Here is a 27,957-nt window from a genome sequence, read left to right as displayed (position 1 = left end):
TGAATGATGTAGGGGATTTATTTCAGAAGAAAATATATATTTTTCCTGAATAAACCAGGTGTGTTTTCCACAACTAATGTTAAATTAAACATTTTCCTTCCATTAATCTTGTAGAAAATAAATTCTCCGTTCATCATGAAACTTTAATTACTTAAAATACCAGATTCTTTTGCCAAGAAGAAGAGATAAGTCTTTTTTAGTGTCCATGATGAAATCAACTGAAATGGAGTCCTGAGTAAGCTGTGCTTTTAGTTTATCGTCATATTCTTGTTTTGTTTGGATTCCTGCACACTTGCTTTATTTAGACACTGATCCACTCGCTGTGGGAATAGCTTCTTTTCTGTCTTCTGGGAATGATTGGTAATCTAGCTGGAGCACAAATGTTGTTTCTTTATGCATCCCGTGTTCCGGACTGAAAATAACACCGGGGGAAAAATGAGACAATTTAGGGCATCCTTCCTTTCCCAAGGCTTATCACCATGCGACTCCTTGGCCTAGCAGCAGCTGAGATCTCGTAGATAATAAAATCAAGCCTTGTAAAAACAAATCTGAGATTAAGTACAATACATACTGTATATGTCACTGCTTAAAAGAAAGAATAAAAATACCAAAAAAGACGGGATTGAAGGCACGATGAAGTGAAGACAGCTGCTCTGCGAGGTGTTTACATTTTGTATAAAGTTGGCTAACTGGAAAGGGCTCTTGTGTTCCAAAGGTTGGCAGTGGAAAGCCACACGACAGCACTGCGAGGAGAAGAAGATATCCTCCTGACTTTAGTCATGTTAAAAAATTCCAAATGTCAACAGTCTGAGAAGGCAGAGTAAATAAAGTTCTCTCTAAAAAAAAAACAAAAAAAAAAAACGTTACATTAGTAGCCTAAACGAAAGATTTCTCTCTGTTGTTTTGTTAAGATAAAGCTTACGTCACCCGGGCCGGCTGTGTTTGCTCACTTTCAATGGAACGCTTTTCAACCCCCACAGCTTCAGTTTCACAGAGGTAATCCAGGTGTTTCAAAAGGCTGGTTTCTGTGGTGGAAACCATCGGCCCTCCCCATTCGTCGCTGTCTAAAGCTCAGCCCATCGGCCCTCCCCGTTTTCTGGAAAGAACGACCTCTCCTAGAGAGGGTTAACACTATCTCGCCACATATTTTCACCCAAGCTTTATTTAGCCCCTCAGAGCCGTGGCAAGACGTTCATTGTGTGGGTAAAGAATTCGTGTAGATAACCGAGAGGGGGGTTGTTTTTCGTCTCTCGGAGTAAAGTATTGCTAAACTGGGGCTGGCTAACTCTCGTCTAGTGCTAACACCAGGAGAGGGGTGAAGGGTGGTGCGCGAGGTCCAGCCGTGGTGGATCTAAGCGTTGTCGTACTTCCTCAGGGCCTCTTCGAGCTTCCCTGTGACCTTCTGGAAAAAGCTGATCTGCTGCTGTAGGTAATGCTGCATCTGTGCCTTGTAGTCGCGCACACGGATGTGGTGGAAGTGCTGGATTTCAGCCAGTGTGGCGAAAGAGATGATGTTGCAGCGCTCGTTGATGCCGTCAGCCTGCTGTCTCTCCATCTTGCCCTCCTCCACGTGTTTTTGGCTCTCCTTTACCTTCGTTAAGGCACCTATGGAAAAAACGAAGATTATTTAGTTTACTTCAAGTTTATCTGGATCTAAAAAAACTAAACAAAAGTTGCTTCAAAGTGTCAAAGTAAAGACCGGAATATGTGGTACTATTTTAAACTGCAGTCTACAACAGTCATCCAAACAACATTAACAATCACATTTGTAGGGGAATGGGTCAAAATCCAAAAGTAGGGCTGGGGCGACGCGTCGACATAATCGACGTCATCGATTACAAAAATACATCGATTTGCATAACGTGCGTCGGCGCGTCGTAAACATGGCGGCGCCTGTGGAGAGCATTAGAGGTTAGATCGGGCCCAAAAATTCCAACTGGCTGTTTTCGGGCTGTTTTAATGAGCGAAATATGATCAGAATTATGTTAATTAACACGGTAACATAGAAGCATAGAACTATTATTTAATTAAAATGATTTTTAAGAACAGCTAAACACAGTTCTGCAAGTCAAACGCGGAGGAGTTCACGTGCGAGAGAGAGAGAGAGAGAGACAGAGAGAGAGAGAGAGAGAGCTACTCACAGGTGAAGGTTCTCTTTGATCTCCTCGTGCTCATATTCTAGTCCCATTCATAATTCTGCAGCTCCCTCAGTGTTTTCTGTCGTATTTTGCGGCTAGCGCGAGCGCTTACAACTGACACCGCGGACCGCGAGGTGCCGCCGCGTTTGTGCCGAATCCGACTCTCTGCTGAATCTGACTCCCGCTTCGCGGACAGAATCGGCACAACACCTGCGCTGTAGAACTGCGGTAGTGAAAACAGCGCTTATAAATAAATTAGTTTAGTTTCACTTTCAGTTTTCGTTATTTTTTTAAAATAAAAATATAATAAAAAAACAGTCGCCTACATCTCGGACTATTTTCTGGAGCCCGGGTCGGATTTACGGGCGGGCCTCGGGTCATGTCGGGTTCGGGCAGAGAATCTAAGCTCTAGAGAGCTTGGACTCCGGAGAGCAATCTCCAGCTACAAAAAAACGCCAGCGGGCATCTAAAGTTTGGGAGCATTTCACGCAAAAGGGCAACAATGTGGTCCTCTGCCATACGTGCAAAAGGAGCACTTGAAGCGCAAACATCCAGGAGCACTATGTCAACAGGGTCACACAGTAAGTTACCGTTTACATCAGGGTCTCCGCGGGTGTCCTTAAAAAGACTTAAGGCTGTCTACCAAAGGTTTTAAACCTGCCACAGGCAGAAATTATACATTTTTGGTTTATATTTGTGCATGGCATTTCGCAGTTTCCAGAAACAGTAGCATTATTCATAAGTTCAGGTGTTTAGCTAAGCTAGCTGCCTTAAGTTATTTTAGCTAGCGCCGTCGGCGCTGCGGTGTCACACCGTTTTCTGTCACCGTCGGAATTTTGTGACCAGTGCTCACGGTTATGAGCGTTCATTGGCAAAACGGAAGCTTTCTATACCTACACCTTACCCTCAGCCCTAAACTGAACCGTTTTGGCCAGTCGGGGTAAACATTAGAAACGAACAGTTTCGAATCGGCCAGTGCACCGGTCTGCTGAGAACTAACTGCCAGTGGTCACAAAATCTAGCGGTCACAGAAAACAGTGCAACACACGGTTGTGGTGTATGGGAGCTTATCCATTTTTAGCGTTATAGATCTAAACAACGTGCTGTACATGTAAGTGATTATAAGTGTGGGGTTTGGTTTAGTAGGCTTGTGTTGTTGTTGTTGTTGTTATTATATATAAATATAGTAATTTATCGTTTGCTTTAAAACGTAAAATAATTATTTAAATATGTTTCTCAATGAATAGATTAGTCGACTAATCGAAAAAAATAATCGTTAGAATAATCGTTTAAAAAATAATCGTTAGGGACAGCCCTATCCAAAAGAGACATTTTTAATATAGAACTGTTTTATGGATGCTTTATTTGGAAACCAGAATAAGTAACAGGACGACCAACAAGCTATTTTTTTAGTAAGTAGAACATTAAAACAGAGCTTTTTAAAATCATTTTCAGGCTGTCTAAATGAGCGAAATCTGTTCACAACGATGTTTATTAACATTGCAACACTGAAGAAGCATAGAGCTATTATTTAAAAATAATATTCATACAGAACAGATCTCTCAGTCAACTCTAATATAATTAACAATGTTCAAGAATATAAAACACTTTCTGAACACACTAAGAGGAACACTTTTTTTAAGCATATAGCCTTAGTGCAAAGGACATAAAACAATAGTAAAGCTACACGTGGACAAGCGGAGTAGCTGACGTGTGCGCAGTGCTCACTGCAGTTCCAGAGCTGCGTGATTATTACATTCTAACATGTGCAACATTTAATTTAAAACACGGTTTAATTTATTACTTTACTATATTGTGATTATTACACCATAGCTTTATATAAAATAAAAATACCATTAAAAAACAGAGTTTGGTTCGGGTCGGGTTTGGGCAGAGAATTTTAAACTCTAACCTGTCGATCGGTCATCAACTCAGAAAGATATCCAGCTTGCAAAAAAACTGCTAGCTAGCATCACACTGAGACTGGCTGCTAGGGGTGCAGGAAAACGAGCTTGAATCACTCTTCTAACACTGAACGATTCAGAATCGATTCTCTGTCTCGCGGAGCTCTTTAAATGTCTCGCGGAGCTCTTTAACTGTCCGACGGAGCTCAGCTGCTGTCCTGCGGAACTCTTTAACTGTCCTGTGGAACTCTTTAACTGTCCTGCGGAGCTCTTTAACTGTTAAAGAGCTCCGTAGGACAGTAGATGAGCTCCGCAGGACAGTAGATGAGCTCCGCTGGACAGTAGATGAGCTCCGCAGGACAGTAGATGAGCTCCGCAGGACAGTAGATGAGCTCTGCAGGACAGTAGATGAGCTCTGCAGGACAGTTAAAAAGCTCCACGAGAAAGAAGATGAGCTCTGCGAGACAGTTTAAAAGCTCTGCGAGACAGTAGCTGAGCTCCGCAGGACAGTAGGTGACTTTAGCAAAACAGCAGCAACAGGACAGGGAAAGTTTTTGCTCTTACCGCCTCTCCCTCTTAGGCTACAGAGAGGCGTGTAGTGTCATGTTACGGTGTTTGTAGTTGCGCCGTTAAAGTATGGAGGATGAAGGAAAAGAAATCCAACCGATTTGAAAGAATCAGAAAAAAATTTAATCGTAACCTCAAGAATCGATTCTGAATCGAATTGTGGAATTCCCAAAGATTCACAGTTCTTCTGGCTGCTGTGTCTGTTAGCACTGGCTTTAAACTCTTGCAGAGGCTTGCTGTTTCCCTTGTTTCAAACTAAAAGTCTTTGGGTTTGTAACTGGGACTTTATGACGTTTAGTTAAAAATAAAAAAAAAGATATCTGAAGTAGTGGCAATAATTTAGCAGTGTTCAACAAATAATATATACTTTTTTTATTCTGTAATTGCTATTTGTTTTAAATGAAAGCCATTCGATTTTGGTTATTTACTTTATACAATGGTGAAAAAGCAGCAAGGTAAATGAAAAAAAGATTTTTGGTACACAACCTTCTGCCAAATTTTCATTTTTTTTTGCGGAAAATGGACAAACAGTTGGTGAACAGTTACATTAAATTCCATTCTCTATCAGTGTGTCCACTGTTGGTGGTTATACCTTTCAAGTCTATGCTGTACACATGGTACACAAATGAAACATTCAGAACTGGCATCTCACACTCTCAGGCTTCGCTCAAACCCTGAGAATGCATGCTGCCTTACTTCACTCGCAAGATAACATCTCACAACTTTTCTTATTTCACACATCACTTATCAGACACAACAAAACTAAGAGGAAGCAGCACCCAAGTAGTACACCTATCTAACCACAGCAGAAAAGAGACTACCACAGAAAAAGAAAGGCACTTCCCCACTATGAGTTTTCACTTCTTGCTAGCCTGCTATATTTAACAAGGCACTAAAATTTGACTTTTTTTATCAAAGCAATATGTAGACTAATGTCTAGACAGACAAAATTAACCACAGTCTGACACCAATCATTACATAGTATAGTATGCAATAATATTGTCAACATTTTTGAATATTGTGAACTATATTCTACCCTAAAATATAATGCCATATCACCCACCCCTAATCATCACATCAGGGTACTACTTTTTTGCTGTTTTTTAGCAAAAGAAAAATTCACACTGTTCTCATTTTCCATTATATATCTAAGAGATAGATTATATCTGTCCAGTATCATTTATTTTACTTTAATCCTGAATATATGAAGATATATGAAGTGCATTATTAGTATCATAATATTCTGGCTCATTGACTTGACCATATCATCATATGCAATAATAAAATTGTATTTTCATTTTGCTGTAGTAGTGTATTCTATTTTTTATTCTGTGTTTTTCTCATATCACCAAAAGTTTAGTTACAAAAATACCATGAAATACAGTGCTTTTATTTTAAGGCCATATCGCCCACCCCTAGTCCCATCCACCTGCCCTTTAAGAGTTTAACACAAGTCTACCAGTGATTGGACCATTCTAAATGAGTAAAGCAGTATATGAATAGTCCAGCCCCTTTCAGAAACAGGTCAAGAAAACACTAGTTTACTAATCATCTGTTGGTAATTTACACAAAGCTGGCAATGTATTACAACAGGTATTCTTACAAATATCACAATTCAACCTTAATTCAGGGCTATTGTTTCCTCATGAGCTGAAATTTCACAACTTATCTTTCAAAGCTCAGTGAAGGAAGTAATGCAAAGATAAAACTTGCAACAGCTGCATCTAAAGTGGTTACGGTTATACCAACCTCAATGAGTCATCACAATGAAGAAACAATAATCTACTTTAAGCAATGTCTGAAGTTAACACCCAATTCTGCAGCTTACAGAAAAAGCTATAGGCTGGCCAGGTACCAATTAAGCCGATATACAGTCTATTAAAGGTACTGTATACGATTCAGCACAATGACAAATACAACCCTCCCCTCGGTGCTCCTTCAGACGCTCATGCACATTTGTGGGTTAGCAAACTGTAGTAACACTTGCTGCTGCGATACCAGAAAAGTTATCATCTATCATAAATACTCACAAACAGAACAAAACAATACTGACCTATCTAATAACCTTTTCATCCCTTTTTGTGACTTTCAACATTGAGATCTCTTCCCTCTCTGAATGCCTCATCAATGTTTACACGTGTCAATACTAGGGGCGTGACGAGACACTAATATCATGAGATGAGACATGATACTGGGTTCACAAGAACTAGATGAGACGAGATTTAAAAATAGAATTTTAAAGAAAACGTCAAAAATAAAAATGGCTTGAAAACTAGAGTTTTATTTGACAAAATCATATAAGGCAAACTTAACAGACTGGTTTCTCTCACACATTGATTCTATAAGAAATAGAAATAAGAATACAAAATAAAAATAAAACTTCTCTAGGTCTTTTATAGTGCAAACAACAAGTGCAAACCACAACCAGTCATATTAAGACTATGGTTTGTGTTTTTTTCTCCTAAATCTCTTGTAATTTAACTTTGCATAACCATAACCAGTTAGATTAAGACTATGCTTGAAGTGCAAACAGAGACAGAACATTATTTAAAATACAGTACAGAGTTAAGGGATTAGTACAGCTGCCTATGAAACAGTCACATGTAGGATTTACTTACAGTATTTACATATGGTTCGTGTCTTGTTGGTCACTCTGTTACCATTTATTGTTTCCACTGGAGCCAAAATGCAGCCAGACATACAACTTAAAAGTAGCAGGAGCATCTTCTATGCAAATAACCAAATTTTCCTCCTCTGCTGAGAGCTGCTCTCACTGCTTAGCCACCACACTTGCTGCTATCACTACTGTGTTGCCAGATCCCTCTTAAAAAGTCCACACTAAACTTTTTTTCCCCCGCAGTTTAAGCTTGACGAGAAATATCCTTGTGCCACGAGATCTCGTCACACCCCTAGTCAATACCCCCTGCCCCTCCCTTTCTACCCTTTCTCCAGTACATAAGCATAAATGCCTCCTTTTGTTAACAGGCTGGAACAGTGTTGTGTTTCTCTGATGCACTCAGTTTGTTTCCCATTTATAAAGCAAGGGGTTAAGTACAAACATCAGATATTTTCTAGCAAGAAATGAAACCTGAGAGCTAGCAAACTGGGAGAAAATATTCGCTAAATTTCACAAAAAGTCTAACTGTAAATCACATACTGCACCTTTAATACAAAATTAGATAAACCTAAAAATTAAACCTAATCTAGATAACATACTTTTCGCACTACGCACTGGATTATAAGGCACACTATTAATAAACGTCTATTTTCTGGTTTATTTTCATACAAGGTGCACTGGATTATAAGGCGCTTTTTGCAACACTCGTAAGGAACATGGGTTTCGACATATTACCCTTCTAATTTAGCAGGTCTCACCGCTGGGTGAAAAAAAAATCTTTTAAAGTCAAACAAGCACTGGATGTTCATTTACACAGATTTCTCTCCTGTTTATTTGGGTAAGTAAAGTGCTTCCGTTTATTTACAGTAAGCTTAGATTTCCAGATTTCCACTGGGTGAAGCAGCATTAGCATTAGGAGCTAATAGCTAGTGGTTAGCGGCTATTCCTGCTCAATAGCACAACTCTGAGGAACTCTGGTAACACTGAGGAGTGTTCTGGTAAACCAGGGTAATATTAGCTAGCGATTTGCCCCATGTAGCTTGTTTTAACATGGTAAATGCGCAGACTAGAGTCCGATATACTTGTCTCTGAACGGCTAAACAGCGCTTGACGTGGTTAGCGGATAATGCTAATACTGCTCCAGCAGGGCTAGCCAGAGTTAGCAGCAGGCTACAGGGCGATACTCCTCACCTCTCTTACAGCAAAAGAGCTACTTAGCAGAGCCGGAGCTGGAGAACTAAACTAAAACTCCTGTATAACACTGCACTTCAGCAGAGTGGCTTTACTGCTCCTTACAACCTGACTGGTAAAATTCATACATAAGGTGCAGCAGATTATAATGTGTATTGTCAATTTTTGCAAAAATTAAATAATTAATAATAAGTGCACCTTACAGTGTGAAAAATAGCCAGTATTTCTATAAAAGCCATTTGGACAGAAGTAAAATTTAACCAAAAGCTGAACCTTTTTTGTCAGTTTGTGCATAGTGTAACAGAACCTGCCACATTCCTAGAGTAATGTGTAGGGATATTAATTTAATCCGTTGCAGACTGCAAACACAACAAAGCAAGTTGCTACAAGCACAACAAACAATCCATGTATCCAGTTTCTTTAACAATGGAGATATAGGTCATAGCCCTTGGTCTCAAATCAAGAGTCTCTGCTTTCACATCAATAACAAGTGCTTTTTCATGTACATTACATTATTCTAAAAATCTGATTTAAAAATTTGATAAAAGAAAGCTGGATTTTAGCTCAGTAGTTTAAGATTTCTTGAATGTTAACTAGGACTGGGCGATATGGATCAAAAACTATATACTTTTGAGACAAAGCTACATATTCCAAATTTTATATTGGTACTTCAGTTATAATTCACTGTATATTAGAGTAGCCTCAACAACTGAAAGTCATTTCAAATTATACTAATTATAAACACACCACACACACACACACACACACACACATATTAAACAATTCCTCAAATTAAATATTTTTTTCAACTTAAAGTTGCCTAAAAACAAGGGATATATAAAAAAATTACATTGTGCTTTTGGAAAAAGTAAATAAAATGTGCAGTTTGAGTTTTATGTAAATCTGGGCTGAAACAGTGTCAGGTCAATTCTCATACCCATGTGAAGGAGCTGATTGGTCAGTTCAGGTTAGAGTGGGTGTGTCTGCTCTAAAGATCAGTGTTATTTCAGTGGTGATGCTTCAGAACATCAGACGTGCTGCTGTTTCGCTGATTGGTCTTGGAGGGTTGGAGTTTCCTGCACTGCAAAACTAACGCAAACGGCAAGTAAAGTTCAAAATAAACCCTGTCGAAACAAACTAGTTCTCAATAGTGGACCAGGTCCGCCTATTACTGACCCCCGCTCTACAAAATACCTTATTCTGTTGCTCATCTGACTCGCTGAATCCAAACCATCTGAAAATGAGCTGTAATGTTAGGTTTCTCTGTCGCCTGCTCTCTCTTGCTGCCTGACTGCGGTGGGGGAGGGGTAGTGTGTTTAGTGAGGGAGGAAGGCGGGGCTAGGGGAGGAGTAGTGTGTTTAGTGAGTGAGAGAGGCGGGGCTAGGTGAGGCTGTACAGAGACACAGCGGGAGAACTGACGGGGCTCATGCAGCGTGGTCTATATATCGATATAAACGTAATTGTCTCGTCTTATAATCGCATATGAAAAAATATCGATATTTTTTAAATCTCGATATATATCGCCCAGCCCTAATGTAAACACTGAAGCATGTAAATAATGGAGAAGTATCAGATTTCTCAGTCTGTGCATGAGTGAAAATCATGAAAACCAAGACCATGCTGGCATAAATAAACGGGAAGCGTTTTTAACACAGGACCTTTTAGAGCGATGCTGAAACAAAGATTTAAATAATCATAATCCACTTTGGGTTTATTATTTATCTGATTCTGTGAGATTATTGGCTGGCTGCAAATCAAAAACCTGATTATTGCTTGACTAATGTAATCTTCATGAATTTTGACATTATCTGATTACCGAAGTCCGTGTAAATGCATTGATGGGATAACTGACAAATCTATAATAGTTCACTTAAATGCACTCATTCATATGTGTGTGAATCACTGAGTTATAATCTTGATCTCTTCCTTACAGGAACCTGAGTGAAGAAACAATTGTGTAAAAGACTGGTTACAGCTGGTCACGTCAATAGCTGCCCTCTGTCTTAAAGAGTTCAAGGAAGTAAGCACAGAGCAGTTCAGTACAGTCAGCACGCAAGCGGGCAACTCTGGAGCTAAATGGAGTTCTATGAAAAAGTAGTGTGTAGACATCCTTAAAAACAGGATATTCTCTACACATGAGCAGCACAGAGATTTCTGTAGACGTAAACACAATTAACAAACTCACTTCCCAAAAGTCTTAAAAGCCACTGCTAGTTGTAATAAGTACTTTAATAGTACAATAGATATGGCACATAATAAACTATTATTATGAACAAGTTGAATCATAGTTACTGCTCTAAAAACTGCAAGCTGCAGCCTGCACTGAACTGCAAGGGCTATGAATCACAGGGTATCTAACAATATGATGTTATCACGATACCCTGCCCACAATAATGATGATATCACAACCACGTGATTCTGCAATACTCTCTCTCTCTCTCTCTCTCTCTCTCTCCCCATTATACATATATATATATATATATATATATATATATATATATATATATATATATATATATATATATATATATATATATATATATATATAATAGAGATACAGCTCTGGAAAAAAACAAGAGATTGTTTTATTCTATGAACTATGCACAACATTTCTCCCAAATTCCAAATAAAAATATTGTCATTTAAAGCACTTATTTGCAGAAAATGAGAAATGGCTGAAATAACAAAAAAAGATGCAGAGCTTTCAGACCTCAAATAATGCACATGAAACAAGTTCATATTCATTTTTAAGTTTTAAGAGTTCAAAAATCAGTATTGGGTGCAATAACCCTGGTTTTTGTTCACAGTTTTCATGCATCTTGGCATGTTCTCCACCAGTCTTACACACTGCTTTTGGATAACTTTATGCCACTCCTCATGCAAAAATGATTGATTAATTATATATCAGAGGTTTTCAACTTGGTAAAATCAACTAACCAACTTAAGTGCTCTCTTTTATTTTTTTACAGAGCTGTATCGGTGTGTTTAAAGGGTATATTTATTTGGATGTGCAAACTACTGAACGCAGCACAAGGCTCTAGAATTTGACCTTTTTACTCAGTAACTCAGCTGTACGTCATCTGTAGACGTATGCTGTAAACTAGTGATGAGGGATAGTGGTATGAAGGTTGTGGGAATAAACCTGTAATTTCCTATGTAGTGAGATTGGAGGGGGGGTGAATGTGGGAAGGTAGAATTCACTGATGAGCTTTTTGGAGGTGATGTGCACCTAATTAAGCGAAACACTAAAGAAGGGAGGTGCCTACCTGATGACCCCTGTGAAGAGCTTTTAGTTTATTTGATATAATTTTACTATTAATATGAACAGTATAGCCGTCAAAAGTTTGAACACACCTTAAATTCTCATTATTTTAACATTTTCTGCACTGTATAGTATTTAGATAAAAAAAGTGTTTTATATTTTAGATTCTCTTGCTTAGTTGGCAGCTTCACACATTTTCTCAGTCAGCCTTATGAGGTAGAGTCACCTGAAATTCAGGTTTTCAGTTAACTCCTGTGCTGAACTCGTCAAGGGTTAATTAATTGAATTTCTTGCTTCTCTTAATGTGTTTGAGAGCATTAGATGTAAAGTTGTTAAGAGGTAGAGTTGGTATAGGGTGAATAGCCCAATTTTGAGTAATATTCTAATCCATATTATGGCAAGAACTACTCAACTAAGTTTAAAAATAAAATACTTTAGGAATGAAGGACAGTCAATATGAAACCTTTCAAAAACTTTGAAAGTATCCTCAAGCGCAGTCACAAAGACCATCAAAAGTGTTATGATGAAACTGGCTCTCATCAGGACTGCCCCAGGAAACAAAGCTGAAGAGTTACCTCTGTTTCTCAAGATAAGTTCACCAGAGTTAGCAGCCTCCAGATAAGTATTTTGGTTTGTTAAACCTAAAAAAATGTTTACTATCTGACTTCTTTATAATATTTATAATGAGCATTTATTTATAATGTGGGGTCTTTCTGTATTGTTAGTAGTCTAAAAAACAAGCATCAAGACAAGCATGTTTCTGCCAGTTCATAGTAAAATTATCACAAAAAAACTTGTTTAAAAAACCCCCAGAAAAAAAACAGAAAAAAATGTGCTTTAAGTAATTTATATATATATATATATATATATATATATATATATATATATATATATATATAAATAATGAGAGAGAGAGAGGGATACAGCTCTGAAAAAAATAGACCACTTCAGTTTCTGAATCAGTTTATCTGATTTTGCTATTTATAGGTAAATGTTTGAGTAAAATGAACATTGTTGTTTTATTCTATAAACTATTTCTCTCAAATTCCAAATAAAAATATTGTCATTTAGAGCATTTATTTGCAGAAAATGAGAAATGGCTAAAATCACAAAAAAGATGCAGAGCTTTCAGATCTCAAATAATGCAAAGAAAACAAGTTCATATTCATTTTTAAATTTTAAGAGTTCAAAAAGCAATATTGGGTAAAATAACTCTGGTTTTAAGTCACAGTTTTATGTGTTTATTTTTTTTTTTTATAATTTATGTGATACTGAAATTTGAAGTAGGTTAATCTGATTAAACTTTATCAAACCTAGAGAAGGGTGGAGATCGGTTTATTGGGTTGTTTAGTGTCTAGTTTAAAAACTAGGTCAGAATGAAAGAACAGATAGCAGGCATACTCTTACTAACCAACACAAAACAGGCCTCAAGGTTTACCACAGGAAACCCAAATGAGAAGCTCAGACAAGCCCATCTACAATGTCAAAATGTTGAGTGCTTGTCCAACAGACAAAAAAAGTTCTATGACTAAAGAACTGTTATTATACCCTTTAAAAAATATATTTATTTCCTCTTACATCTAATAATCACATATAGAATGTGGTGGCCTAACAGCCTATGAGGTCATAAAGTTTAAAGTTATAAAAGTTATAACTCCACACTGCTAGCATTTCTTATGTCTTACAGTGACTGCTTTTTTTGTGCAGTGTCATGTTATGTAGCACAGAAAGCACAGCTGGCTGACTTCCCTTCTGGAGAAAAAACATGAGAGACATTCCTAAATCTCCCATCCCCCCATAGCAACTCTGCACATTCTGCCTTCTGGCAGCAGCAGCACTTTCTTTAGAGTAACTCAGGACAGATAACGGCCTGTGGAGAAGTAAGACCACTGCTCAGGATTAGCTCACCTGTCTAGTTACATCAAATCATACATACAGTGGTGTGAAAAAGAGTTTGTCCCCTTCATGATTTCTTAATTTGTTGCATGTTTGCCAATCTTAAATGTTTCAGATCATCAAACAAATTAAAATATTAGTCAAAGACAACACAGCCTAACAGAGCAAAGTAGACCAAAATATACTCAAAAGCATCATGAAAAACATCATGCCAATATTCAAAGAAATTCAGAAACAAATGAGATCTTAAAAAGGCAGTTCATACTCGAAAATCCTCCAATGTGACTGAATTACAACAATTCTGTAAAAAATAGTGAAGCCAAAATTCCTGTAAAAGACTCATTGGAAGTTACCACAAACTCTTGATTGTAGCTGGTACTGCTAAGGGTGGCCCAACCAGTTATTAGGTTTAGGGGCTAACACTTTTTCACACAGAGCCATGTAGTTTTTTGTTTTATTTCTCCCATAATAATAATAAAAAACCTTAATTAAAAAAACCTGAATTTTCTGTTTACTTTTGTTGTCTTTGACTAATATTTTAATTTGTTTGATGATCTGAAACATTTAAGAGTGACAACCAAATAAATAGTGAAGGGACAAACACTTTCACACCAGTGTAGCTTAATGTAACAGTTTTGTAAAAACAAAAAAGCAAACTCAGAACATCAATATGTGGTTTCTGGCCCTGTATTACATCCTGTTATCCTTTAAAATTCACAGTCCAGAGAAGATGAAGCTTAAAGATAAAATTTAATGCAATCTGTTTTTATTCATTACTTCCCTATTTTGCAATTTAACACAGTTTTGAAGATGCTAAGCAGTGGTTAGAGGTTTTACCTACTGGTTAGCTACTTCAGCCTCTTAGCTAAGGTGCAAACCTAGAGAAACAAACTGAAGACACCACATGAAGACAACATATAGTGACATTTTGCTGCTAAAAGTTTCTATAATAAATGTGTTTTTTTTTAGGCATTTATTTTTTAATGGACTAGCATAGATCAGTATGAATGCAGTATATTTTTTCTTATTTGTTCACACACAATATACAGCTCTGGAAAAAATTGAGACTTCAGTTTCTGAATCAGTTTGTCTGATTTTGCTATTTATAGGTATATGTTTGAGTAAAATAATCAAAGAGCTTTTAGACCTCAAATAATGCAAAGAAAACAAGCAATATTTGGTGGAATAAAAATGGTTTTTGATCACAGTTTTCATGCATCTTGGCATGTTCTCCTCCACCAGTCTTACACACTGCTTTTGGATAACTTTATGCCTTTACTCCTGGTGTAAAAATTGAAGCAGTTCAGCTTGGTTTGATGGCTTGTGATCATCCATCTTCCTCTTGATTATATTCCAGAGGTTTTCAATTTGGTAAAATCAAAGAAACCCATCATTTTTGAGTGGTCTATTTTTTTTTCCAGAGCTGTACATATAGGTATATGTATATATGCACTCACTCAGCTCACACACAGAGATTTTAAACCACTTTTGGATGATTAAATTGGGTGGATTTGACCTGGAAAGTTGAACATAACAGAAGGGTTAACTGACGGACAGACAAAAGTGCAACAAACAGTGGAAAATGTTCAAGCACATTTCCTCCAATGACAAAGATGCCCTATAGTTACAGGTCTTCTAATGAACCGCACTGTCCACAGAGTCAAGTGTTTCAATATGTTTGAGTCAGACAACTCAGACACCGGACTGGCTGGTGAGTCAGACCGGAGCTCATAGTTAAACAGTAACAGGAGGCGACATCATAAAGTGATGCAGGACTCAGGAGGTGATATAACAGGCTACACTCAGCCTGCAGGCTAAAGCCAAACCCAAAGGCACAAATTAGAATATATAATGTGTGATGTATACGTTCTGTTTCTTCCAGGCACCCCAGCATTTTAAATGACAGAATATGCTAAATGGACTGACTAATCTTTGAAACCTGGAGGAACGAAAAACACATTCAACGCTAGCTGACTCACAGCAGAAGCGTGCTTATGGTCTACGGTAAGAATACTGTATATCAGCACAAGAAGCAGGAGACACAGGGGAAACTGTCTGAGTGCTCCACAATCACTCCGATTGCCGCAGTTCTGCTGTACTTATTACATAACGCGGCATTACACAACTCGTCTCCTAACTGCTCCACTGTTAGCCTGTGACTAGTGAACAGTGATTGCCCACCGTGTTACAAGGGCAGGGAGCAGACAATTGTGCTCCTGTCTGTAGTTGATGAATGCTGAATGCTTCCCGGTCAACTCCTGAATATGCAATGTGTGTTAATTGCTGATATTTCCACAAAGGCACAAAAAAAAAAAAATAATAATTTGAATAATGTTTATAATACTATAGCACTCTAGTTGTGTTCTTTTTAGTTTACCGTATTTTGAATATTTTAAATATTTTCTGGTCTATTTTCATACGTAAGGAGCAACAGATTATAATGCGCATTTTGAGGGACAATAGTAAGGAACAAGGGTGTCGCCATGTTTCTCTTCTAATGTCACCTAAATAAACAAAAACTGTAATTCACCGATTTTTCTTCTGACAACTGTTTATTTGGGTAAGTAAAGCGCTTTTGTTTATTTACAGTAAGCCTAGATATCCAATATTTTCAATGCCATGGTTAGCAGCAGCGCTAACCGCAGTTAGCAGTGCTTAGCACTAATAAACGGCCCCTGACAGTGCTACACTGAGGAACCCTGAGCAGAGAAAGTGCTATCACAAGGTTTGGTGTAACTCATTTTTGTGCACTTCGGTGATTTTTTCCTGTGTGAAAACAGACCAAACCAATGAGAAAATGCTTTAGATTTACAAACTCATTAATTGATTTAGACCAGACCAACTTGGACTGTTTACAACTGATCCCTTCATGTGTCTTGCATTTAAATCACAGGTTGTAGCAGTATAAACACAATGAAAGCATAAGTATTCTGGTAGGGTAAAAAACAGTGATAAAAGGCATAAGTATGCTTCTCCAAACATCTCTGCAAAGGCAAATATATTCATTTAAAAAAACAGGGTGTCCGGTATGTCCTCTGGAAGTTTTCTGGACATGTCAGCTTTGCCAAAGCAGTTGTGGTGTTGCTAATGCCACTGACACAAAAGCTACCAGAACGATATCAGATATCAGAACGGCCTTCTTTGCTTTCATCTGCTCATTCACACATTGCTAAACCAAAGAAACTCAGAATTAAAACTGAGTAGATCTGGTGACACAAAACCGAGTGAGACAGGGATGTTGCTAAAATTTAAATTTCAGATTTATCTGCTCTAAAAGGAGACTGCACCACAAAGCACATTTTTAAAGCACTCTTCTAGATGCTAGGTGCACATCTGCATTCTCACTAGAGAGTCCTCAAAACATACAGAGTGTCACTTTAACAACTGAAACTCCTGCCAGAACGATGGGGTCTTGACTGAGATAACTGTGACTTTTGGCACGTATTTCTAAGCAAGTTAAAGTGGATTATTATTCACTTTCATCAAGAAGACGTGCTCCCGAGAGAAGGTGCTTTTCACGGCGAGGGTGTTGAATTCGGCACAACACCAGCAAGCCCTCTAAACAGTGAGTAATGACGCAAGTGTGCTCGGGCACGGATTGTTTAAACATAGTGTAAGTGCAGTGGGGGAATGGGAAGGGGGCAGAACCATGCTCCAGCATGATTAAACTGAGCCGTGCCTAGTGTGAGTACACCCTTAAACATTGTGTGCGCAAGTGTAATACAGCAGTATGGGCACAACAGATTACTACTGTAACTGCAGATTAACCCTTATTTATAAACAGAAATAAAAGGAAAGTGAGGGTACACTGGTAGGCTCATTCTGCTGCATGACAAACGGGAAATTTAAGGGAGCTGGAATAAGGCAGGGAGGCAAAATTCAGCACAACTATTGTACAGGCAACTCACATGACTAATAAAATGCAGAAGCAAGGCGCAAACCACACTACAAACCAATTAGCATCAACATAATACTATAGGGAGATGCAGCTCAGACATGGGAAGATGACAGTATACAATCTAACATGTACATGAACTTTGGTTCAGACTTTGGTTCAGACTTGGCTAATGGCTATGACTACATTGGTTATGGCTACACTATTGGCTAATGGCTTATACTATAAGGTTGTCTACATGTATATATTTGGCAGCAACTAAACAGTCCATTCTTAAAATAAATATGTTGGAAGCAAGAAAAATAGGAGAGAGTAAGAATCTGAGCCACTCTGCCATGAGTCTGCCATGCCAAGTGTGACTGCTCTACAACTTGTTGGTTGTATTGAGTACTGCCAGCAGCAATGGACAGAAACCACCAAAAGTGCTTAAGATATGGACAGTCAGAGAACCAGCGACAGGTTCATAGTCTCCCAAAGACTCACTAATATGATCTAGGGCTGCAACGATTAGTCAATATAATCGACAATGTTGATTATTAAAATTTGTTGACTACAAATTTCATTGTTGAATAATCTTTAATTGTCAACAATACCACATTGGACAAAGTGCTGGGGACAAATGCGCAATAGGAGATGGGTAAATGGTTTGCTCACACAGTTTACAATCAATTAGTTTGTGTTAAACTTTAGAAAAGCCCAAACACAACAGATGACATATTTAATCACTAAATATCAGTACATTCCATGTATAAATTACATTCAGATATTTAAATGCCATTTTAATCTCATGTTCTGCTGTTTCTATTGCTTTTAGTGATTTAGTAAAAATTGTTGACTAATCGACCAATCAAAAAATTTTTTGTCAGATTAGTCGACTACCAAAATAATTATTAGTTGCAGCCCTATGATCCATAGCGACCCCGACTCTTAAACAACTTACTTAACTTGGTGTTAAAGAGTCTGCTGCTATCAGCTTGGTGCCAAAAACCACACTACACCTTCTAAGATCTTGCGAGGTCATCCACAGCTTGAGGGGTCAGAGGGGACCTAAATAATAGTAAGTATTAGACAGGTAGCATTATACAGTTACAGTTAGAGTTAAAGTTAATCTGTGTATGATTAGAAGGAGTGTGTTTTTATTTCCAGACGGATACTCTGCCCTCGTTGTTTGACTTCTTGGTCAATTATTAACATATTTCATGGAAGACAGACAAACAAATATATCCTAAAACTTCCTCAATTACATTTATAGTTTCATTCTCATAGGGAAATTATGTGCAATTTTACTATAAAATACTATGATAAATGTAATTACACTATTTTGTACTGTTTAACAGTGTCAAACACAGTAACTATGACCTACTTCAGTACAGAACAGGTGCTTAATGGCTTGTAAAAGTATTGATGATCAGACCTCTGTGTCTGTGTGACTCATTCAGCATCTTTGGCCCACTTCCGTGAAAGACAGCTGGAAATATCTGTGGAGGTCATTTTCAGAGCAAACTGAGGTCATGAGATGAATCACTATTTCCCTATACAGACATCACAACTGAACAGAACATATTGTTACAGAAATTTTGAAAACTGTCCACCAGAAAAGAGAAACTAATGAAAATCTTTCAGTCTTGTCTTTTTTCTGGCTAATGGAGACTCTACACTGAGGCTAATCAATACATGCAATGATCACACACACAAGCAGCTCATGTTTCATTTGTCCCTAGTGGGGAAGAGACTGGAAACAAACACAAAACACCCCATAGAAAAAGTGAATTAGATTAAATTACATATAGATTAAATTACATATAGTTACATCCATACACCTCCTTAATCCTACTTCCTTAATCCTGAAAAAGGTTCTCATTACAATGAGTCTCATATCTACTGGTTTCTACCTAAAACAGTCAATGTCTTTTCTGTTTTTTTATTTATTTAAATAATAATTTAATGATTTTTTGGTTTTGGTGGTGAAGCAGCCATGCAACTAAGAATCTTAGGAATCTGAGTCTTCACACATCAAATATACATTTGCAGTGTCATTTAGCACATATCTACTCAAGCTTCTTCAGATGGGAAGGGGGACAACTGGAAAATGAGACAGATGGTATGCGACTGAATTATAGATTTGCTACAGTGTGGAGCTTTCAGAATCAGGGCCATATGACCAACATGAAAACCCATGTTCCGTCCTCTTTCTTCACTAAAGATATCAAAGGGCAAGTGAGAAATTCTCTTCTCAATGATCTTGTCTTGCTAAAAACTAAAGTGCACTGCCCCAAAGTCATCTTGTGGTTTTTCTTAGGCGTGTAGTTCGTAAGTATGAAACTGTGGGTGAAAGCGAAACCATTTACAATTCTAAGTAGATGTCCCTTATGAAAATGAAGAGACACTAGGAACTGTACAACACAGAATTCAGAAAAATGAAGTCAGTGACCATATGAAAAGGATGTGGGTGTAAGTAGCATTAGCATTGTTAGTCAGGCAGTTCTGAACTGCTAATTCCCTACAACTAGAGGAAATGCTGACACTTAAAGACTTAAAATCCCAGCACACCCAGTACCAACAAAGCACAACACATTTACCTCAGAAAAAGGGCTTGGCATTGTTTTAAATTTTTCGATATTTGTACTGATAGTACAAATAGTTCAGTACTGATAGTCAAATGATACTTTTTTTCGATACCTTTTTCTAAATTGTAACCAAAAAATACAGAAAACGATAACTATTATTACACAGCGTATTTATTTAACATCAGTAATCTCATTTTCACACTGTCATCATGAGAGCTAGCTAACCTGAAATTCAGACAGAGAAAGGAAGACAAATGCTAAAGCTAAGTTAGCTCAGCTAATGTTTTTAGTCAAGTCTTGTATAGTTTGTATCTTTCAGCTGGACAACAGCCAGTTTGTGCAGGCAGAGATAATAAATGGGTAGATGAGGTATGATAAGTGATGTTGAACACTTTAATTCCATGCATTTTCATGAAATTAGAGCGTAGAAAAGTTTATACATTTAATACTGTATGTTTTCGGCTCTCCCAGTTGGCTTTCTGCAACTCTCCCTGCACTGTATACACCAGTGCTCTATACAACACTGCAATATGACGTAAAATAAATTAGTCACTGTTCGTTATATATTATTCAGTCTTTTCACAATTTGGTTCAACTAAAATTTGGTGCATCCCTAACACCTATAGATCCCTTTAAAATTTGATTAGGTTAAAAAAACAACATTTTTATATTATGAGTAATGGAAATAGGGATGGCTCCACCTGGTATTTGTTTTAAGGGTGTTTTCACATTAAGGTTAAAATGAAGATTCATGTTTTTGTTGCATTGTGTACATGTGGTCCGGTTGGTCCTGTCAGAATGTTGCCTGCTTCTCTTATAAACTCATCCTGACTGGAACAGACTGTGGTTTGTGGAATCTTTTACCCCTGTTATATTGATTTAGACCAGGGGTATCCACACTACGACCCGCGGGCCATTTGCGGCCCATTTCCTTTTTTGGAGCGGCCCGCGAGGTGTTTCAGAAATAGAATGAAAGTTGGCCCGCTGTTAAGTAGGTTTTTATAATGTGAGATTCAAAGTTTGAACCCTAGGTGTCAGAAACGGGCCAAAGAGTCTAAAAGCGGAGAGAGTGCGCATTTCTAGCCCAGAAAAACAGGCCAAAGAGTCTAAAAGCGGAGAGAGTGCACATTTCTAGCGCCAAAAAACGGGCCAAAGGGTCTAAAAGCGGAGAGGGTGCGCGTTTCTAGAGCAGAAAAATGGGCCAAAGAGTCTAAAAGCGGAGAGGGTACGCATTTCTAGCGCAGAAAAACGGGCCAAAGAGTCTAAAAGCGGAGAGGGTACGCATTTCTAGCGCAGAAAAACAGGCCAAAGAGTCTAAAAGCAGAGAGAGTGTGCTGTTTTAGCTCAGAAAAAGGGCAAATGAGTCTAAAAGTTGCCGTAATTAAGGAGTTTAATATTAAGAGACATCATGAAATGAAACATCAATTTGAAAAATCTTAATTTACACAACACTGTCAAAGATAAAGATAGTAAGTCAAGTAAAATGGTGTGTAAATGAAAGTAATCAGGAAAATGTATTATTTAAAGTGGTATATTTCATTATTTGTTTCATTACAGAGTCTTTGGCCCATGACTTCAAATATATTTCTCTTTCTGGCCCCCAACAAAAAAAGTTTGGACACCCCTGATTTAGACCAAACTAAACAAAACGTCTGATGGTCTCACTCTGGACTAAACAAGTGTGAAATGTGTAAAACTACAAGTGTCAGTAAAGCTAGCAGAAGTGCTACATTTCATTAGATTCTCAACACCCTTTATAAAAAGGCAATGTGCTTAATATATGTCCACTCAGGGACAGTGCATAGGCCCCACAAGCCTGCAGTAGAGTTGACGTAAGCACCCGCTGAATGGTTAGTGTGAAAGCTTGGATCAGTTACAGCAGGGTCAGCGTGGGATCCCTGGGGCATGACACAGCCGTTCAGTTTGCCCAACACATTGTTCACCTAGAACAGACAGTCTCTGCCGTAACATGGTTATTATACCCTATTCAAAGCTTTCTCTTTATTAAATGCAAGCCTTTCCTGACCTAGTAAAGCTACAATGTCTTGCCAAGACCTGACTTTCCTCTACCTAAAGCAAAACCCAAAGATACGATAGAAGAAACTGACTATTCATCCCGGTCAAAGGACTCTTGTCCAAGTGCATACCTTCCATAACCTTCACAGTCCATTCCATTTACTTAGCAACTGATTGGTATCAGATGAATGCTCTGTCTATGCAGTTAAGTCAAGACTGCACAAGCAGCTTTTGTAGATGCAGACAAGACACCACAGTATGCATTCACAGGAGGGTGTAGTTTTGTTCTCAAGTTCTCAAGTTTAGGAATGCCTATTAAGTCGCTAAATTGACCTACATGCAAAAAAAATGTGCAAAGTAAAAGAGTAGATTACTGAGCATACAAAAAGTAATGCCATGAGTCATGCTAAAGAAGTGACACTTTTCTCATTTCAGTTTCAAAACGCCTAATGACCAAAGCCTCAACTCATTTAAAGCCTGCTTCAGGGCTCTGCTTTTATGTTTTAAACCCCAATTTCATGCATTTAAATCCTCACAAGTATCTGTCTTTAGGCTAAACCACTGCTTAAATACAGTCAAGCCACACTGAACAAGGCAGCTACAATAGTTAAAAGATTAAGATTAACCTAAAATAACTTCTAATATCTAGTACTAGAATCAAATTTGCACTATAAAATAAACTCAGACAAACTTAAAATGGTAAAACAATTGATTACTTAGTTGAGTCAAAAGGTCTTCTAACAGAGATAACAGTCAAACTAAGCTAAACTAAGTTGAGTTAACTCAAACAATGCTCAGTAATCAGTTGTGGTCAACACTGATCAACTCGATTAAGTCTCAAAAACATTCGCAAAAGAGCTGTAACTAAAATTGCTTAAAATATTTCAAATTGTTTACTGTTTATTCCCATCTGTAGGTTGGAACTTCTTCTATCACATGGGATGTTTGCTTACTTAATAACATAAGGATAATAACATCCCCAATTTTTGTTTATATCGTGACCAATATTATACCCTATTTAATTTCGTGCCATATCACCCAACCCTAATTATCACATCAGGGCACTATTTTTTTTTTGCTGTTTTTAGCTTAAATAAAAAAAGTCACACTGTTCTCATTTACTATTATATATCTACTAGAGACAGATTATATCTGTCCAGTATCATTTATTTTACTCTAATCCTGAATATATTGAGATATATGAAGTGTGTTATTAGCATTATGACATTCTGGATCATTGACTTCTGTTACAAATCTGAAAAAATCCTGTATTTTTACAATCTCAGTTAGGGGTGTGCTATATGTATGCAATAATAAACTTTATTTTCATTTTGTTGCAGTATAGTGTAAGTGTATTCTTGAAATATTTTGTTTTAATTTTTTTAATGTTTTGTCATATCGCCAAGAACATAGTTATCGCGAAAATGCCAAGAAATATTGTGATGATATTTTAGGGCCACATTGCCCACCCCTAACACACATAGTTTTACAACGCTAGAGAGGCGCAATGATTTAATTAATAAGTTTGAATGCTGTCAACACCACAACACTCCAATCCTACAGATGAGGACAAGGATAAACAGTAAACAGGGGAAGGAAAAAAAAACAAGCATCCTACAGAACAATAATAAATGAGCTGCTTCTGAAATTTATTAAATGCTGACCACACAGAAATGCAAAATTAAAAGAAGGTTCTTTATCATTTAGAATTGGCCTGTCTTTAGTTTTGTTCTGCTACTAATGTAGTTTAGTTAAAATCACCACAATATAATGGCAAAAAATCCAGCCTTTTTTTTTTTTTTTTTTTTACACAAACACATACTGTGCCAATGTTTTCTCTCCCCCTCACCTTACACACTAATGGAAAAACACACATTTCACGTCAGCATAAGTGCAGGCCATGTGACCGAGCAGCCTGCTGAAACCTACTGAAGGCCACTGATGTGTGCCTGGATTCTGAACAAACAAATTATATGCAAACTACCAAATGTGGTTTAGTGGTTACCTCAAGCATTTCAGACATGCAGGCAATGAAAAAAAAAAGTGAGAAAATATGTGTGTAAATAAATACCTTTCTGGACATGGATGATGTCAGGGTAGTTGGCGAGATGTCCTTGATATAGTGCTAAGAGATCCATCACAGGGTCCACATCTTGTTTTGGCTGCTCTGCAAAGTAGTCACCAATGGCTTCGTAGGCCTCCCCAGTGTATGCGATGGCTTGGTTCAAACCAGTGGAGTATGCCTGCTGGTCAAGCTCAAAGGCCTGACTGAGATATTTAAAGGACTGTCCAACTTTCTGGTATTCCTTCTTAAATCCAGCTATCTGCTTTCTCGCAAACTCGTTGAGGGTGGCGTTGACTTGGATCACGCTGTCGTCCATTTTTTTGGTGAAGGCCTTGAATCCATCAATCTTGCTCTCCACCTCCTGGAGGTCAAGTGGGGCCGCTGGAGTGCTGATGGTGAGAAAGAAGTTGGCTCCAACCATTTCGTCCTTCTCTGCCTTCCTTTTTCCTTGTTTCCAAGCCTTTTCGTCTGTGCTGCTGCAGGTGAGGAAGTGTTGGAAGACGTCGCACCTGGCCAGAACTGGGTGGCTGGTCATGTGGTTCATCCACCAGATTAGACCTTTTCTTCTTTTGGAAATGAAGTCCTCCTCAAAGCGGCCTGTGGCCTGCTTTTCTGGGATGTGTGGAACAGAGATGACTGGAAACTTCTCCACCAGTCTCGCGTAGAGCCAATCGAAGTGTTTGTATCTTCTGTTTACTTGGCTTTGCGTGTGGGTCGGGGTCAATTTGTAGGAGATGTAACTCTTCATTCCCTTGAACTTCGTTTGTTTGGTGGGATCATCAATAGTGCAGCTGAAGGGGTAGGGGTTTTCCTGCCACTCTGGGCCATACTGACCCATCACCACGCAGATTTTGTCTCCATCCTTTACAAAACCAGATGCTTCGCCTAGGACAAAGGCCTCACCTCCTGACTTCACAAAGGTGGAGAATCTGTTCAGGTTTCTGCTGACCGTGGCCGAACTCTTAGCCTGCTGTGCATTTCCACCTCTGGACATGGAGGTAGACACTCTGTAGGTGGAGGGTCCATTGCCTTCAAAGTCATGGAAGCCTCCACTGACAACTCCTGGCTCATCAGCCACAGTGGAGTTGTCATCCCAGTCATCGTCCCAGTCATCATCACTGCCCTGGCTCACAGAGTAGCCCTGCTGCTGGGATGATGGTGGTGGTGGTCCAGAGAAAGTTGTAAAACTTGAAGCAGAAGACTTGTTATAGCTTTCTACCTGGTTTGGGATCTTGTAGGATGGATCAAAGCCTCCTGGGGGAATGTTGGCATAGCGAGAGCCCTGGTAGGCGTCCACAGAAGTGCTGTTGTTGTTGTAGGAGGTGGGTTTTCCACTCTTCTGGATCTCGACGTAGGACGCTGGGAGCAGCCCCCTCTCCCCGCGGCTGTTGGTTCCCTCCAGCCAGCCCTCTATATCCTGCTCGCTGTATAGAGTCACTATCTCGTTCTCTTTAACCGAGATTTCTCCGGGGTTTTCAGAAGTAAAGTCGTATAAAACTCTCGCCTGCAGCGCCATTACAGACAGTAAACACACGAAATAGCTTTAAAACACTCTTAAAATCACCCAAACCCGCTAAACAAACCCCGGCTAGCGCGCTAACCAACAAACTCTGGTGGAAAACAGACCCCGAACTCCGGCGCCCAGTGAAGCCCAACTTTCTCCTCTCCGCCGCGAATTCAGACCCCCAGCTTCTCCTCCAAACCAGGACAAACACCCAGCTACCGAATCCCGAGCCCGTCAGCGGGCTGCCTTTGTTAGAACCGAGCAGCAGCGCTGTTTACAACTCCTGTCTCCATCGCTGAGACTTCACTCTCTCTCTCTCTCCGAGCGCAGCGGCGGCAGCAGCAGCCTGAATAATCGAGGGCGGAGCCGAGCGAGCAATCAATCAGACAGCGCGAATCACTCCTACCGCCCCGCGAGTCACTTCACTGAACCGACTCCCCAGAACTCTTCAGTGTTCAGTCACTTCACTGAACCGACTCCTCAGATCTCTACAGTGTTCAGTGTTCAGTAACTTCACTGAACCGACTCCTCACAACTCAGTGTTCAGAGTTCAGTGTCACGTTTAACAGTTTAATTTTCTGACCGTATCAAGCTAAATTCGAAAATAGAAAATTGGGTGTAATTATTATTTTTTTCATTCAGTATAGTGAAGAAGAAATGTGTTAGAAATGTGTTGGTCAGTGTAACTGTCCAAGTTAATAAAATTGAATTTTCTCACCATTATAGGCTAAATACAAAAATAGAAAATTGGATGTCATCGTAATTTCAGCAAAAATGAAAAAAAAAAAAAATATATATTTTCTTAATTTTCAACTTTTGCATTTTGCAAGTTGAATTATATCATCACATTTGTGTTACAACATACAAAATTTGACAAATCTGAAAATTAAGAGAAGATTCAACTTTTAATTTTTCTTCTGTTTCTGAAAGGCTGAAATGAAAAACTCGATAATTGAAAACTTGGATGAAAACACATTTTTTCTTCATTTCGAATTTAGCTTGATAGAGGCAGAAAATTAAACTGCTAAACTTTACACCTGTTTTTATCCATTTTTTCCAATTATCTAGCTTTCAACAAATAATGAGTTTTTACATACACTTTTCTATTTTTGCATTTAGCCTCAAACAGTCCGAAATAAATAGTAAATTAATAATCCTTACAATGACACTAACCAATGTGCTTGGGTTTAGAGAACTTGATGAACAACAGAGACTCAGACTCACGAGTCATTTCCAGGCTTAAAAAGGTTAGCAAATCGACTAACTAGCTATTTTCTAATTACGCCCACTCACACCTACACAAGTTTCTGTTCGACTCTGAATATTCTCACATTATCCAAAACCCACAGAATAGATAAATCACAGCTCTGATATACAGCTCTGGAAAAAATGAAGATACCAGTTTCAGTTTCCAAATCAGTTTATCAGATTTTGCTATTTATAGGTATGTGTTTGAGTAAAATTAACATTGTTGTTTTATTCTAATAACCACGGACAACATTTCTCCCAAATTTCAAATAAAATATTGTCATTTAGAGCATTTATTTGCGGAAAAATGAGAAATGGCTGAAATAAATATTTAGTGGAATAACCCTGTTTTTTTAAATCACAGTTTTCACCACCAGTCTTACACACTACTTATAACTTTATGCCACTCCTGGTGTAAAGATTCAAGCAGTTCAGCTGGGTTTGATGGCTTGTGATCATCCATCTTCCTTTTGATTATATTTCAGATGCTTTCAGTTTGGTAAAATCAAACAAACTCATCAAGTTTTAAGGTGCTAAACAGCGACATCTATCTGTCACACTGAACTCTGAAGCTGCTGCTGCATTATTATGAGCTAGATAATAATACTAAAGCGTCCACGCTACACCATATGAGGCCATATGTTTATTAAAAGCCTCAAATACACAAGAGACAAATTACTGTAATTTATTTTTCCTAGCTAAAGTAGGAAAGTAATACAAAACAAATCGTAGAATCTTTAATAACCCTAAGAATGAGGAATTTATAAACTGTTATAATCTATTGAGATGTAAAAAATTATTTATTATATTTTATTTGTTCATACTAATTGATTATATACAGTATGTTCGTATGTTTCACCGTCATGTAACTAATGGGATTGTGCAAACTGTATTAATTCTACACAATGGATCAGCAATTAATCAGTACAATTAATTAAAAAAGTTAGACTACTTAAGGATCATAAGCAATTTTGTTTGTTTTCATTTTGTGCTCCTCATTTTGACATGTATAAAATGAGTTGAACAGTGAGGATGAATATCCCTCAGTTTATCCATAAACTTTCATTGTCAGGTTGCATTACATATT

The 27,957-nt window shown here is 38.1% G+C and overlaps 1 protein-coding gene across 1 annotated transcript; it reads right to left on the bottom strand.

Annotated features, from left to right (window-relative positions):
- Window positions 1-25,974, bottom strand: snx18a (sorting nexin 18a). The gene is made up of 2 exons (XM_007250481.4): window positions 24,125-25,974; window positions 1-1,605 (listed from the first exon to the last, which is right to left on the bottom strand). Exons 1-2 carry the CDS (start codon window positions 25,632-25,634, stop codon window positions 1,352-1,354), a joined length of 1,764 nt encoding a protein of 587 aa, XP_007250543.2. The 5' UTR covers window positions 25,635-25,974; the 3' UTR covers window positions 1-1,351.
- Window positions 25,975-27,957: the final 1,983 nt, after the last annotated feature.

This window comes from Astyanax mexicanus, chromosome 22 (genome assembly GCF_023375975.1).
Source record: "Astyanax mexicanus isolate ESR-SI-001 chromosome 22, AstMex3_surface, whole genome shotgun sequence".
Classification (NCBI taxonomy): Eukaryota; Metazoa; Chordata; class Actinopteri; order Characiformes; family Acestrorhamphidae; genus Astyanax; species Astyanax mexicanus.
The sequence above is the reverse complement of the archived record's forward strand: the minus strand, read 5'-3'. Positions and strand labels throughout refer to the sequence as shown.